The sequence below is a fragment of the Dromiciops gliroides genome, chromosome 3 (assembly GCF_019393635.1).
Source record: "Dromiciops gliroides isolate mDroGli1 chromosome 3, mDroGli1.pri, whole genome shotgun sequence".
NCBI classification, from domain to species: domain Eukaryota; kingdom Metazoa; phylum Chordata; class Mammalia; order Microbiotheria; family Microbiotheriidae; genus Dromiciops; species Dromiciops gliroides.
Window position 1 is genome coordinate 258,209,456 of NC_057863.1, and position 15,152 is coordinate 258,224,607.

Here is a 15,152-nt window from a genome sequence, read left to right on the forward strand (position 1 = left end):
GAAGTCAACCAATATATAGGAGGGAAAAATCCATGTAGTGAGTTCCTTTGACACAGGTCTCCTAGCCAACATATAACAAACTGACTCACAGATGTAAGAGCCATTTCCTAATAAACAATCAAAGGACATGAACAAATATTTCTAAGAGTAAGAAATGCAAGCTACTAATAGTTCTGTGAAAAAGAATGTTTCCAATCACTAATAATTAAAGAAATCCAAATTAAAATAATTCTTAGTTACCATCATACACTCATGAAATAATCTACAATGACAAAAAAGGAAAAACACAATTGTTGAAGGTCTTTGGGGAAACAGACACACTAATGCACTGTTGTTAGAGCTACAAATTGGTCTAGCCATTATGGAAATCTATTTGAGGATTCAACAGTGCCAGTCTTAGATACCCAAAAAGTTTCTAAAATCTTTATGCCTTTTTAATTCACTTAATTACAAAAAAAAAATAAATATCTGGAGCATTTATATTTCACAGCTACATTTCATAATACAGATATCTTTGCAGATATATTTTGTAATCCAATACTTTTCACATAAAATGTGCTTTAAAAGAGAAGAAAATGTTAGAGTACGCATAATCTAGTTAACATTGATTTCTTTATACTTAAAATTCAAGATAAATAACAAAATTCTCTGGGTTAAATTATACATTTGGTCATTCTTAAGGCCACTAGGTAATCCATTGGTGTGTCTGTGATGCATCTCTCTGGACTGAATACAAATCAATAATTCCTTAATATGTGGAAAGATTCAATAATTTAAAGTGGCTTCACAAAGGACAACCAAAGTTAACTGAAGTCAATAGTTTATAAGATTCAGGGAATTACCCCTGGACCATTTTGCCTCAAATGACACTTTCATCCAAAGAATACCACTTTGAGGAATTATGAAATTGTACTTAATGGTAAAAAAATGTAAGTTCCATTTGGGTAGCAAATATCTCAATATGTATAAGAGTAGTGAACTAAATCACTCAAGTTGTCTGTCTTGATAGACTGAAATATTAAAGCAAAGAACATTATAGAAGAAATAAAAAAGAATCAATTTAATTCTTATTAATTATATCATCATATTTCTAGGTCAATATGGTATATGAAAGCAACAGCATGGAGTCAGAAAAATCTAGGTTCAAATTTTGTCTTTCGTACATACCAGCTATGAAAACATTGATATATTATTTAACCATTATTAATGTTGTTCCAGACAACTCTGAGCTTCATGAGTAACACAAGAATTATTTTTCTGGATTAGGCATAGAAAGTTTTCACATCAAGGAAACTATAGTTCCAGACCAAAACAAACAAAAATATGAGATTGTATTATCTCGAAATTTCAAGTTAGTTTCCAAAGGAATCTTTGTATTTCGCCCTCAGTTTTGACTAATTTTGATTTTAATTTGTTTAATTTGTTCATATTTTTTTTCCTGTGAGGTAGTAACGGGATGCCCAGTCTAGTAATGGTTGATGGGCGAAGAAGCATCTTCAGCAATGGCAGCTTTGTCATCCGCACTGTGAAAGCAGAGGATTCTGGGTATTATAGCTGTGTTGCCAATAACAATTGGGGATCAGATGAAATTATTTTAAATCTGCAAGTACAAGGTACGAAATTGTTCATTTTTGGATAATTTTTCCTCTAAAAGCTTATATGCATAAAGTCAAAATGGAAACAAAAAGGTACATTATTGAACATACTAATAAATGTACTATTTACCCTACACTAGAAGAAAATAAGATTTTTAGCATGGCACAAAGGAAGGTTTTTTAAAGTTTTCTAATTTTATTCTTTTCAATTGAAGGAATGAGGTATTAGACTTGTTTAATTGGTCCCAGGGGCAGAATTAGGAGTAAGTGGGGCGGGGGAGCTCAGCTAGGTAGCAGAGTGGATAAAGCACTGGCCCTGGATTCAGGAGGACCTGAGTTCAGATCCAACCTCAGACACTTGACACTTACTAGCAATGTGACCCTGGGCAAGTCACTTAACCCTCATTGCCCCGGGGGGAAAAGAAAGGATTAAGTGGTGGAAATAGTTTCAGAGAGTCAGATTTAGGTTTAATGTAAGTCTTCTGAAAGTGGAATGGGCTTCTTCAAGCTAGAGTTGCCAGATTGCTTGTCAAGGTTATGATAGAGGAAACTCTTGTTAGGTACAGTTTGAGTCAGATGTTCTTTCAGACCTTTTCCAGTTCTCAGATTCTGTTCATTCTAAATGTGATTCACAAAAATGTAAGTTTATCTAGCAAATATTTGCACAAGGTAATTTAAGTTCATAATTATTGTTTGCATCATTTTGAATATCTATCCTAAAAGCTAACAAACTGTATCAATTTAAAGCCAAATGATCATTGTTTCTCTCTGTGAGAGTCATGAAATACAAAAGTCAGCTGTGTAATAATGATGGGGCAGCTGTTATATTTCCATATCTTTATTATTGTAGGCAGATTCAGTCGAAACGGTTATGGTCGAACACCTGCAGTCAAAAAATAAAATGTTACTTAAATAAGAAGTGTATACAGTGTGTTGAAGACTTGCTCATCAGTTGTTGTTTTCTGCTGAATATTTTTAGCTATTGTTAATCTTTAGCTATATGACACATAACTAACATTCATATCAATGATACCAAAGATATGTGACTGTACACATATTCCTGTGCACTAAAATATCCTTGTCCAAACAAATTACTGTACGTAGTGAGTCTTCCTAAAAAGCAATATTTATTGAAGAAACCTGAAAAGAACTTTTTAGTACTAGGTTGCTTTTTTCCCCATCAGTTTGCAGCACTCCCATAGTATTTCAAGTTATACCTCAACATGTTTTTAAACTTCCTTTAGCCCTCTTAATATCATAGTATAACATCCTTTTAAGAGACAGCATGTAGAACATATAGTAGTTTTAATTAGTTTTTACTATAAGAAGATAGCAAGGTTTTCCCTGCTGGACAATCAGATGTTTTTCACCAAATTAATGGTTTTGTTGCTTTTAAATATGCATAGTAAAGAAGGGAATCAGGATTAAGTTCATTTTCATGCTACAACCAAAAGGATGTTGAGTATTGGTAGCCCTAAATTGCACAGGTTTTGCCTGGATATATAAGTGTCAGAAAGAAAATTTGGTAGGTAGACAGAAAACAGTTTTCTTTTGTCTCTGAGAGGGTCTAGCCACTATACTGCAGAAGACTAGTGCTGCGATGGCCAGTACGTGCTCCTGAAGAGGTGAAGTCCATAAACTAGTAGCAGTTAACAATATCTTCAGAGAGATTACATGCCAGCAACTACCACAATACCACCAGAACAACATGTAACTAGGATACAAAGAATTCATCAGCACTCACTATCAGAACAGTAAAATCAGAGCAAAACCTCCAATAGAGAGGCCACACTGAAAGTGAAACAGTCTCAGTGAGAGCAAGATAATGACAACATCAGAAGATACCAGTGGCCCTGAAGATTTAGGGTATGATTTGGCCCTTCATATTGTTACCTAGTTACATAGTTCCTTTTGTGTTCCCCACTCATGTTTCATCCCTATGCATGCTCATTCCTCTATTCTGATGGTGTGTGGATTTGGGGAAGAAAAGACCCAATTGCTACTTTTTTAGCTATGATACTTTTTTGTATGCCTATACTTTTTGTATTCTAGCTAAAGAAAAGAGCAAAGTGGGGGGATGGGGAAATGAGCTACATTCTGAATACATACAGTAGCTATATACCAATAGAGCACCAAAATGTAAAGTGTGGTAAGCTTCCAGTACCACATTATATTTTGTTGCCTTGTCTGATACTGATCAATAGTTGAGGTAGCCAGTCATAGGGAATGAAGGAACTGAAGATACAAGAATGTCACCTCCCTCTTCTTTCCATTTACTCGATATAAGAAGGTTCTGGGAAGTAGGCTAAGGAAGGGAAGAACAGACATCCTCAGAAATCTTCAGATTACATATTAGGATTTGTTTTCATCGACATGTGTCTGTATGTGTATGTATATATTTGTATGTATATATGCATATATAGCAATCAAATATATACAGGTAATATAATGCAATATTACTATTCTATAAAAGTAACAAAAATATATATAACAAATGACAAATTATATATAATACAACAGTAATTTAATGGGATATTAATGTGCTATAAAAATGATAAACATCAATATAGAAAAGTGGGTCAAGACTTAGATTAACTTATTCAAAATGATATAAGCAGAACCAGGAAAACAATAAACAAAATTATTACAACAACATAAATGGGGAAAAAACAAGTCATAAAGCAATCTAAGTGACATCCCACTGGCACAGATGGAAGTCCATCGGGATTCACTGAATACAACATTCAATATATTCAATGTTCTACAAATATGGACTCCAATCTCTCACAAGAAGCTGGGTAGGGGTGGGTCAGGGAAGTGGAATGTCTTTTCATATCTCTTCCTTGAGGCCAACTTTGTTCTTTATATTATCAAAACATTCACTTTAGATTGTTTTATGATTGTTGTTCTTTCTATCTTCATTATAGTCATATTGTTTATTGCTATTCCAATTCTGCTTATATCACTTTGAATCGATTCAAATCTTAACACACCTCTATATTCATGTTTGTCATTTTTTTCAGCACAGTAATAATAGATGGTCATCTACTTTGCTTCTAATATCTCTTGAGCAGAAAGGAAAGAATAGGTAGAAAGTATAGTTTCAGCTAAGATCCAGGTATCCCTGCAATGTCCCCAGTGTAGGTAATGCCCTAAAGGTGTCTGTTTCTTAGTCTCATAAAGTGTTCACTTAACATTTCTACTGTTTTCTTTTTAAAAAATCTTTATTTTAGGGGCAGTTAGGTGGCACAGTGGATAGAGCACCAGCCCTGGAGTCAGGAGGACCTGAGTTCAAATCTGGCCTCAGACACTCAATACTTACTAGCTGTGTGACCCTGGGCAAGTCACTTAACCCCAATTGCCTCACTAAAAAAAACCCTTAATTTTATTTGTGATATATAATTATATTTTATACATATATGAAACATAGATATAATATACACAGACACATATGACATATAATGTAAATTTTCTACCTTATTACATTTAGATATACTTAGATATATTCTAATACATATTACTTAGTATTTTAATTCCTTAAATAACATATATCAATTTATGTAAATAATTTGTGGAACAATTTTGTATAAATAGAATTACTATATAGATAATACCTAAATGACTCACAAATGCACAACATATATATATATATGGATGTATATATAAATACATATATACCTCCTGTTCCCTTTCCCAGCACACCCTTCTCCCACCTTTCCAGATTAAATATTCTATTGTTTTCAAGATAATGCATTTACTCTGGCATCTGATTCTCCACCAATGCCATTCTCTGACTGCCTACCTTCAGACAACATGATTTTTGAGTTTCAGAATTCAGTGGAAAACTTCAGTTATGTGTTATAAAATCTTTAGTCTAATATTGAAAATTCCCAGGCCCTTAAATTAATACGAGTTCTAGATTACTATCAATTTATAGCATTATGTTACAGTACGTAATATCTTGTATGTATTGTACAATCAAAAAGTATTGGTTGATATTCTTAAGTATTTTTAAAGGTGCTCCACACTTAAAATGCCTATAAATTCCTATAATTTAGTCCACCATGATTGAGAGTTAATCAGCAAGCATGATGTCATAAAATCTAATGACTTTTTTTTCAGTGAAGCAAAATTTGCATTAAGACATAAGCTAGAATACCTCACAGTCTTAAATTTTTTTTAAGATTAATAAGTACAGGGGCAGCTAGGTGGCACAGTGGATAGAGTGCCAGCCCTGGATTCAGGAGCACCTGAGTTCAAATCCAATCTCAGACACTTGACACTTACTAGCTATGTGACCCTGGGCAAGCCACTTAACCCCAATTGCCTCACCAAAAAAAAAAAAAAATTAATAAGTACAGGGGGCAGCTAGGTGGTGCAGTGGATAAAGCACCAGTCCTGGATTCAAGAGGACCTGAATTTGAATCCAGCCTCAGACCCTTGATGCTTACTAGCTGTATGACCCTAGGCAAGTCACTTAACCCTCATTGCCCTGCAAAAAAAAAAAAAAGATTAATGAGTACAGTATAAAGGTTGTGATGTTGTTCTCTGAATTCTTCCTATGTCTCTTATAGTAACATTCTGTTTCAAATAAAGCAAAATTAACCAGTTGTGTAATGAAGTAACTAGTCCCAGAAGTATTCTTATTAAGTACTCAATATGTGTTGATAATATGCCATGATAGTTATTTCTGTAAGCTTCCTTTGCCTTTCTTTAGACATTAGGTAATGATAGCTGTGTCTTTAAAACCTAGGGGTATGAAAGAACTAAACAGAATAAAATTCATGTAAATAAAAAAAAAAGAAAAAACTATATTAAGCAAGTTGTTTTTGAAAATATCTGAGTTCAAATCCAGCCTCAGACACTTAACACTTACCCTCATTGCTTTGCAAAAAAGAAAGAAAAATAAAAGAAAGGCAACAAAAAGAAAAGAAGAAAAATTGTTATAAACACCTAATTCCTCTCTTTTCAAAATGTTTTCCTTCTAGTTCCACCAGATCAACCTCGACTTACTGTATCTAAAACTACATCATCCTCAATCACTCTTTCCTGGATACCAGGAGATAATGGTGGCAGTTCTATCAGAGGTAAGAGGATAAAACCTATTAATTGTGGTTGCTTAACCCTGGGCACCTCTTACACACCACACACAAACAATGACAATCCATTGTAAGAAACAAGCTAACCCTCGGGTTATTCTGTGTTAATTTATTCCAACTAACCAACAGATAACTGTAGTTATCTGTATAAACTATGCATCTATATAATTGAATCCTTAGCTTAGAATAATCTTAACAGAAGTAGTCCCGTACATATGATTAGAGTGTTTTGGGGGGAGGCAGGGGGTTCTGGACTTGTGTTTTCGTTATAATGGGAAACTTTTTGTTTTGTTTTGGTTTTTGGTTTTTTGGTGGGGCAATGAGGGTTAAGTGATTTGCCCAGGGTCACACAGCTAGTAAGTGTCAACTGTCTGAGTGTAACGATTGGAATGACGCCACCTGCTGAAGACTTACTGTAGAAGAGTTCCGCCCATGAAGCGAAGGTCTTTGAGGGCAAGACCAGGAGTCTTTTCTTTGGCGTCAGGAAGTGACGCGGGTTAGTGGGAGGAGGAAGGAAGAGACTGGCACTCGCTCTGACTCTCTTTCCTTTGGACTCTGGTGGAGAGCGGAGCTAGAAATGTGCTCTCCCTTTAATAGATAGAGGAATCTAGGCCTTTCTTCTCTCTTTACCAAATTCTTATTCTCCTTAATAAATGCTTAAAAATCTAACTCTTGCTAAAGCTTATAATTTATTGGCGACCACTCATTAGATATTTTAGACAGACTAGCTAGAATTTTAGCTCTTAACAGAGGTCAGATTTGAACTCAGATTCTCCTGAATCCAGGGCTGGGGCTCTATCCACTGTGTCACCTAGCTGCCCCTCAATGGGAAATTTTTGATAGGGAAATTCTCTCCACAAATTTAAATAGGTAATTCATTAGAGAGTTTCCTGGAGTGCTTAGAGTTTAGGCAACTTTCCTCTAATCACACAGCTATTATGGACTAGATGTCCCCAAATCCAATGTCAGCTTCCTACCCACTACAGAATACTACCTCTCAAATGTTCACTGTCACTTGTGATTAATAATAGGAGCCCTGTTGTAAAACACAAAAAATGTATGACATGGGATTGTGAGTGAATTATTAATGAAATCAAAAGGGGGAAAAAATCTAATTTCACTAGTCTCTGTGGTTATAAAGCCTAAATCTTTTATTCTTTCATTTTTCAGGTAATTCTAGGCCCCACTGACATTTCCTAATGGCATTTTTCTTTTCAGAAACTATATTTTTCTTAGTAATTCTGCCTCACTTTTTTCCTGAGTCCAAAGGTTGAGAAAATACTATTTATATCCTTCATAACCAGTTTCAGAGTTTCCTAGACAGTCTTTTTTTTTTTCGAGATTTAATAGTTCAGTATTTTATTATTTTCCAGTTACATATAAGGATAGTTTTCAACATTTATTTTCTTAGGATTTTTAGTTCCAAATTTTTCTCCCACTCTCTATTCCCTCCCTCCTCCCCAAGACAGAAAGCAATCTAATATAGGTTATATATGTATAATCACATTAAACCTATTTCTGCGTTATTCATATGGTGAAAGAGTCAGAGTACCAGGGAAAAACCTCAAAAAAGAACAGAAAAAAAAACAGCTCAAAAGTAGAAACAGTATGGTTCAATTTGCATTCATAAACCACAGTTCTTTTTTCTGGATGTTGTGAACATTTTCTGTCATGAAGTTCTTTGAAATTGTTTTGGACCATTGCATTGCTAAAAAGAGCCAAGTCCATCAACATTGTTCATCATACAATGTTCCTGTTACTGTGTACAATGTTCTCCTGGTTCTGCTCCTCTCAGTAAGCATCAGTTCATGTAGGTCCTTCCAGGTTTCTCTAAACTGCTCCTGCTCATCATTACTTTCCACATTGATTTTTTAAAACTTTGTGTTCTAAATTGTCTTCCTCCCTTCCTCTGAAATCTAGCAATTCAATATAACTCATACATGTGCAGTTATTCAAAACATCTTCTCGTTAGTCAGGTTTGAAAGAAAATAGACAAAATACCTTTATAAAGAGGAGTTGAAAATAAAATTATACTTCAATCTGTATTCAAATACCATCAGTTCTTTCTCTATTGATGGTTTGTATTTTTCTTATGTCCTTCTGATATCATCTTGCTCATCATTTCTTTCACAGTTACTATTGCTAACTGTATTATCCTCCATCTTATTCCCTCCCCTTGATATTTACTCTATTTTCTATCTTCCTTCACCCTATCCTTCCTCAAAAATGTTCTGCTTTTTAATACCCCTCCTCCAATTTGCCCTTCCTTCCTTCTTCTCTCCCAAACCTCTATCTCCTTCCCCTCTCACTTTTCCTCAGGACACAATATACTACTATACCACTTGAGTGTTATTCCCTCTTTGAGCCAGTTCTGATGAGAGTAAGGTTCACTCACACCCCTGCTCCTTCCCCATCTTCCCCTCCACTCCATAAGCTTTTTCTTGTTTCTTTTATGTGAGCTACTTTTCCCCAATCCACCTCTCCCTTTCCCTTTTTTCCAGTGCGTTCCCCTTACCCCCTAACTTTCTTTTGAAGATGTCATCATGGGTCAGCTAGGTGACACAGTAGACAAAGCACCAGCCTCTATAGATTAAATCAGCTTGACCTTTAGGCTAAACAAGTTTCTCCCAAATGTGGGTAAGGAGTGAAGTTACTAGTGTGGAGATACAAGTCAAAAGACTAGGGTGGAAACATAAGTCACAAGAGTAGAATTGTGACCCAAATGACCTGAGGTTACCTGAGTAAACTTGAAAAGGTAAGGAACATTAAGTCAGAATTTAAAATAAAATTTCAATTTGATAATAGCAGGGAAATACAAATCCCTTTAAATTATGTCCTTAATTGGAAAATATGTATTTAGTAAGCCCAACACAATGCCAAATGGTGCTAACATTTTTTTTTCTTCTTTAAGGATATATATTGCAGTACTCAGAAGATAACAGTGAGCAGTGGGGTAGTTTTCCAATTAGCCCTAGTGAACGTTCTTACCGGTTAGAAAGTTTGAAGTGTGGTACCTGGTATAAGTTCACACTTACTGCTCAAAATGGAGTGGGACCTGGGCGCATAAGTGAAATCATAGAAGCAAAAACACTGGGAAAAGGTTTGTTTACTCTCCTTTTGCCTTCATTTGCTCTATTTTATGGATAGTAACAATAACCTGTTAGAATTAACACAATCAGGTTGTGTCTTTTATATGTAATATATGTATATGTGGGAGGGAATGTATTTGATTCAGCAGTGCTATCAGAGTAGTAAAAGAAGAATAATTCTTAAAAGTTATTTCAGTTGCTTTTTTAACCCTTTCACTAGCATGTAGAAATAAGAAATAGTTGGAAAAACATGGACTTTATGACCAATATTAGGAATAAAAAACAATGAAGTCCATATTAGTTAATTTCCCCACTTCCCTTTTAATCCCCTGGTATCCTTCTCCTCTCCCAGACAACTGTTTTATGTTTCAGATACCTATCAGAAAAAAAGGTGAGCAGGTAAATTAGAATTCTTCCAAGTAGAACCATAGAATGAGTAAAACTAGAAAGGTACTTAGAAACTATCTTGTCATTTTACATCATTTTATAGATGACAAAGCATTTGAATTTTATAAGTTCATTAATTAATGAGGTTTTAAGCATTGTTAAATGCATGAGGAAGAGATTTTTGTGAAGGGGTCCTTCACATCATACAAAATAGGGAACCATTTAGGTTAATCTCAATGCAAAATAAGACTGAAATTTTTGGCCAGGTTAATTTATTGGGGCAAGTAAGCTGAAACCCAGAAGTAATGATTTTGTTCCTTTTAGAATTATTTTAAATGACATTAAATGAATTTTTAAAAACTGGTCTCTGGTTTGATATTATTGTAGAGATATAGCATTGCCACCAGTAATATCTCAATATGTTACTCTCTCTTGGGTTGAATATAATAGATGTTACATTCCTATCACTCAAATTGTGTAACAATTAGATTAAGCTATTTTTTTCAGAGAGAAAAAATAAAGGGAAATCCAAGAATATGTCTTCTTTTATTTTTTATTTTATTATTTTTATTTGAAATACTAATATTAAAATATGTACTGTTTTCTAGAGCCACAGTTTTCAAAGGAACAAGAACTGTTTGCCAGCATTAATACCACTCGAGTGAGGTTGAACCTCATTGGTTGGAATGATGGTGGTTGTCCAATCACTTCATTTATTCTGGAGTATAGGCCATTTGGGACGACAGTCTGGACAACAGCTCAGAGAACATCACTTTCCAAGTCATACATTTTGTATGATCTACAAGAGGCTACCTGGTATGAGCTGCAAATGAGGGTGTGCAACAGTGCTGGTTGTGCAGAGAAACAGGCCAAATTTGCTACACTTAACTATGATGGCAGTAAGCATTCTCATTTTATATCTGTTCCTTTATATTTCAGTTTAAGAGTTTGGAACATATATTGATTGCTGCACTCCACTTTCATTCTCCACATATGGAACAAGCTCCATAACTCCTAATGGGCTTTAATGTTACTTTTTAAGTTCTTTGCTTATTGCTTCTTGAGCTCAACATGGCCCTCTACCTACTTAAGGGAAAGAGCCTATAAAGCTGTAAAAGTTATTTTTTAAAAGTTATAAAGCTAAACAACTAAGAGCTAAGGCAAATCTCCTTTGAGTTATAACTTCATTGATTTGGAAAGATTCTTATTAAGAAGTTTTATGTAAATGATTGCTAATGATGAGAGTTTATTCCCTCTCCTTAATCCTGCTGTGTCATTAAGAGTAGCCTATTATTAGACCTAGTAACACAGCAGTAGTGTTAGAAACATCACCCCATTAGCTTTGATGTTCTGCCCTGTAAGCAAATAGCAGAATAATTATTAATTGAGTCTTTGATTGACTGAATTCAGTATCTTTAATACTTCATGAAAAGTTTAAACAGTTAAACCTTCCATAATGTAATTAATTATGTAAAATTATAATTATTTTCTTCATTAGAGAGGTTACAATCTCAATATTATGGTGTCACAATCCCAAATACTCATATCTAAACATGTGTATAAATATTTTGTTATTATGTCACCATAGCAAATATTCAAAATATCTAAATTATATGGAATGAAAAGCATTCTGCATATAGGAACCTAATGAAGAATGGCAAAAACCATATCAGAAAAAGATCAGATGAATATTTATCTGTTGTCCTGTCTGCTATTGGAGCTATACTGAAGATGCTTTCAGTAAACCTAAAGATAAATACCTTATACCATAATATTTTTATTCAGCTACAAAATCAATTATTTTATATGGGGGAATATTAAATATGAAAAAACTGTAGGAAAGTAACCTTTTCAAAGACTATATCTGAATACCAACAAAAAGATGCAAAGTTAACTAACAATAATAATAAAATGCCATCAAAAAGATAATAATTTTACTGATTGTCTTCAAATATAAAATCTAATAACCTTATTTCTTCCTTTATCCTAAATATAATTATTTTGAATGTCAGATGAATGCATTCCCCAAAGGTTTGAAGCCACTATATTACTAAAGAGGCTCCAAAACCTTTGGAGCTTCTTTAGTAATATAGTCCTAGTATAGAATTTCTAATTTCCCCATGCATAAAGTCTACACCCTTTTGTTGTAAGCTATGTCCCACATTCCTAGAAATACTTCTGTAAACACTCTACCATTGATGTTTCTTCTCTGACTAATATGGACTATTGTGTATACTTTCCTTTTATTTTTATTTTTTTATTTTACTCTGTTACTACTGGCTCTACCTTTAGGCTTTCCTTTTCCCATCAGAATGTTTCAAAGGCAAAAAAAGAAAACTTAAAGTTGATTTTAGTAAATGTCTGAGACCACATTTGAACTCAGGAAAATTAGTTTTCCTGACTCCAGGCCCAGGACTCTATCTACTGCACCACATAGAGTATGCATTTTAGTAAACTTAGGAGTAGCAAAATATATGTTTATATTTCAATTAGAAATTATATGGGGCAGCTAGGTGGCGCAGTGGATAGAGCACCGGCCCTGGAGTCAGGAGTACCTGAGTTCAAATCCGGCCTCAGACACTTAACACTTACTAGCTGTGTGACCCTGGGCAAGTCACTTAACCCCAATTGCCTCACTAAAAAAAAAAAAGAAAGAAAGAAATTATATGTAGAAAAAAGGATCTTAATGAAAAATGAGCTAGGGTGCCCCAAAAGTCTGGGTGCAGTTTTAAGCTATTGAAACTTAAAGCTGCATTCAAACTTTGGGGATATTCTGTATAGTAAATGACAGCAATCAATATCCATCATGTATATTTGAAAAATTTTGCATTTTTATAGGCAAGAATCATTAAAAAGTCATAAAATCATATATCTATGAATTAAAGGAACCACAGAGGTCATCTAGTCCAACCCTTTCATTTTAGAGATGAGGAAACTGAGACAGGCCTAGTGACTTTTCCAGTCATTCAGAAAGAAAACATCAGAAACATTTGAACCAAGGTTCTGACTTCAAAGCTACTGTTCAATCAAGCCCTGCTTCTTCCATTGATTTATTTCTTCTTCCATGTCATTAGCTAAAAGTTTTCATATCTTCTTATGATTTTTCTTTGTTGCATATACATTTTTTTCTATCTCCAGAAGTACCTATTAAGAGTTCTTACACATTTTGATGGGATGCCATTTCAACCAAAAAAACACTTTCAAGGCAGGGGGAAAAAACCAAAAAACTCTTTCCCACAATCTCCTTACTAATATTAAACCAAACATTAAGGGCATATTTTTTCTTGGAAAAACCAAATATAGAATATAACAAAGCATTTTTCATGAAGTTGAAAAAGTACAGGACTCCATAGAAAGAATAGATTTCTTTTCTTTTATCCCAGCACCCATTGGCAGTAAAATAATTTTCTGCCACAAAGGTTGTAATAACCAATTTATAGTTCATATTGTTTACTTGTTTTTCTTTATGATTCTAATCCATCCACATTTTACGATTCAGGTTAATAATAACCAGAAATATGAAAGAGGCTTTGCAAAACTATGTGATTACTTTTGAATAGTTAATTGATAGCCCATAAAAATAAGGCATTGAGAAAAGTCAAAAATGTTTTCTACTTGTGCTGAAATACAGGCTAAATCATAAAATTATGAAAATTCATTTCAAGGGCTTTCCCCACACCAGAAAGATGTTTGTTAAAGTCCTCTTCCGAACTATCTTCCTACTCACTTTAGTGTTCCTTTTTTGGTGTACTACTTTTGGGACAGGCTACCAATTGTAGTGTTGGGAACAGCCTAAAAAACATTGAGTTCTAAATTAATTCTTTGTTATTCACATATATACCCTTACCTTGAAGTAGGACAGTGCCTACATCCAGCAATACATTGCAAAGTGAAATCCATATAACACAAATGCTATTGATCTGTGACAGAGACCCGAATTTGGTGTACTAAAATATGAGCTAAAAAGTAAATACTACTATATTTAGGAGGGTGGAGTGAGTTTCATAAATGAATTCGCCATGTGCCCAGTAAATAATTTTATAAAACATCCTAGGTACCAATGTTTTGTGTTGGTGTTTTTAACTATTATCCCTAACGATTAAATAATTTTCTCTTCATAGTAATCTAACTTCATAAACCTATTTTCAGGTACAATTCCTCCACTTATTAAATCAGTTGTCCAAAGTGAAGAAGGGCTAGCAACCAATGAAGGATTAAAGATGCTAGTGACCATTTCCTGCATTTTGGTTGGAGTCTTGCTGTTATTTGCACTACTGTTGATTGTACGGAGGAGGAGGAGAGAACAGAGATTGAAGAGGTTGAGAGGTAAGAGAATTCAATGGTTTACTCCCACATATTCTAATATATTTTTATATTTAAGAAGGTGAATATGCATGGATAGAGCACCGGCCCTGGATTCAGGAGGACCTGAGTTCAAATCCAGCCTCAGACACTTGATACATACTGGCTGTGTGACCCTGGGCAAGTCACTTAATCCTCATTGCCTGGCCAAAAAAAAAAAGAAAGTGAATATGCTTTTTTAAATTAGAATGCCAACAAATAAATAAACCCAAAATAAGCATGAAAGTAGATATATTAAAAATTAGAGGGAAAACTTATGTGATGAAAACAAAAAAGTTATAGAAATGTTACAACTAAAAGCTGATTCCTTAAAAAGATGAATAAAACATGATTTAAAAGAAGAGAGAAAATCAAATCAACAAAATTAAAAATGGATAAGATGACATAGCAAAACCAGAAAAGTAAAAAGAATAATCAAAAATCATTGTACAGTATTATATGCAAACAAAGCTGAGCACAAAAAATATAGACTAACTTTAAAAATATAAAATACCCAAACAGAATACCAAATAGAGATCTCGAATAACCCAGTTTCAGATATGCAAATATAACTGGTTGGAAAGAAATTACCAATGTTAAAAAAAAAACTGGCCCTCATGAATTAATTGGAGAATTCAATC

General features: G+C 34.0%; 1 protein-coding gene across 1 annotated transcript in view; it reads left to right on the top strand.

Moving 5' to 3' along the window:
- Positions 1-15,152, top strand: part of DSCAM (DS cell adhesion molecule) — a 715,945-nt gene that overhangs the window by 663,950 nt on the left and 36,843 nt on the right. The window contains exons 23-27 of the mRNA XM_043997664.1: positions 1,450-1,613; positions 6,584-6,682; positions 9,606-9,794; positions 10,779-11,069; positions 14,320-14,496. Coding sequence (XP_043853599.1) covers positions 1,450-1,613; positions 6,584-6,682; positions 9,606-9,794; positions 10,779-11,069; positions 14,320-14,496 — 920 coding nt within the window. The remainder of the gene's footprint in view (positions 1-1,449; positions 1,614-6,583; positions 6,683-9,605; positions 9,795-10,778; positions 11,070-14,319; positions 14,497-15,152) is intronic.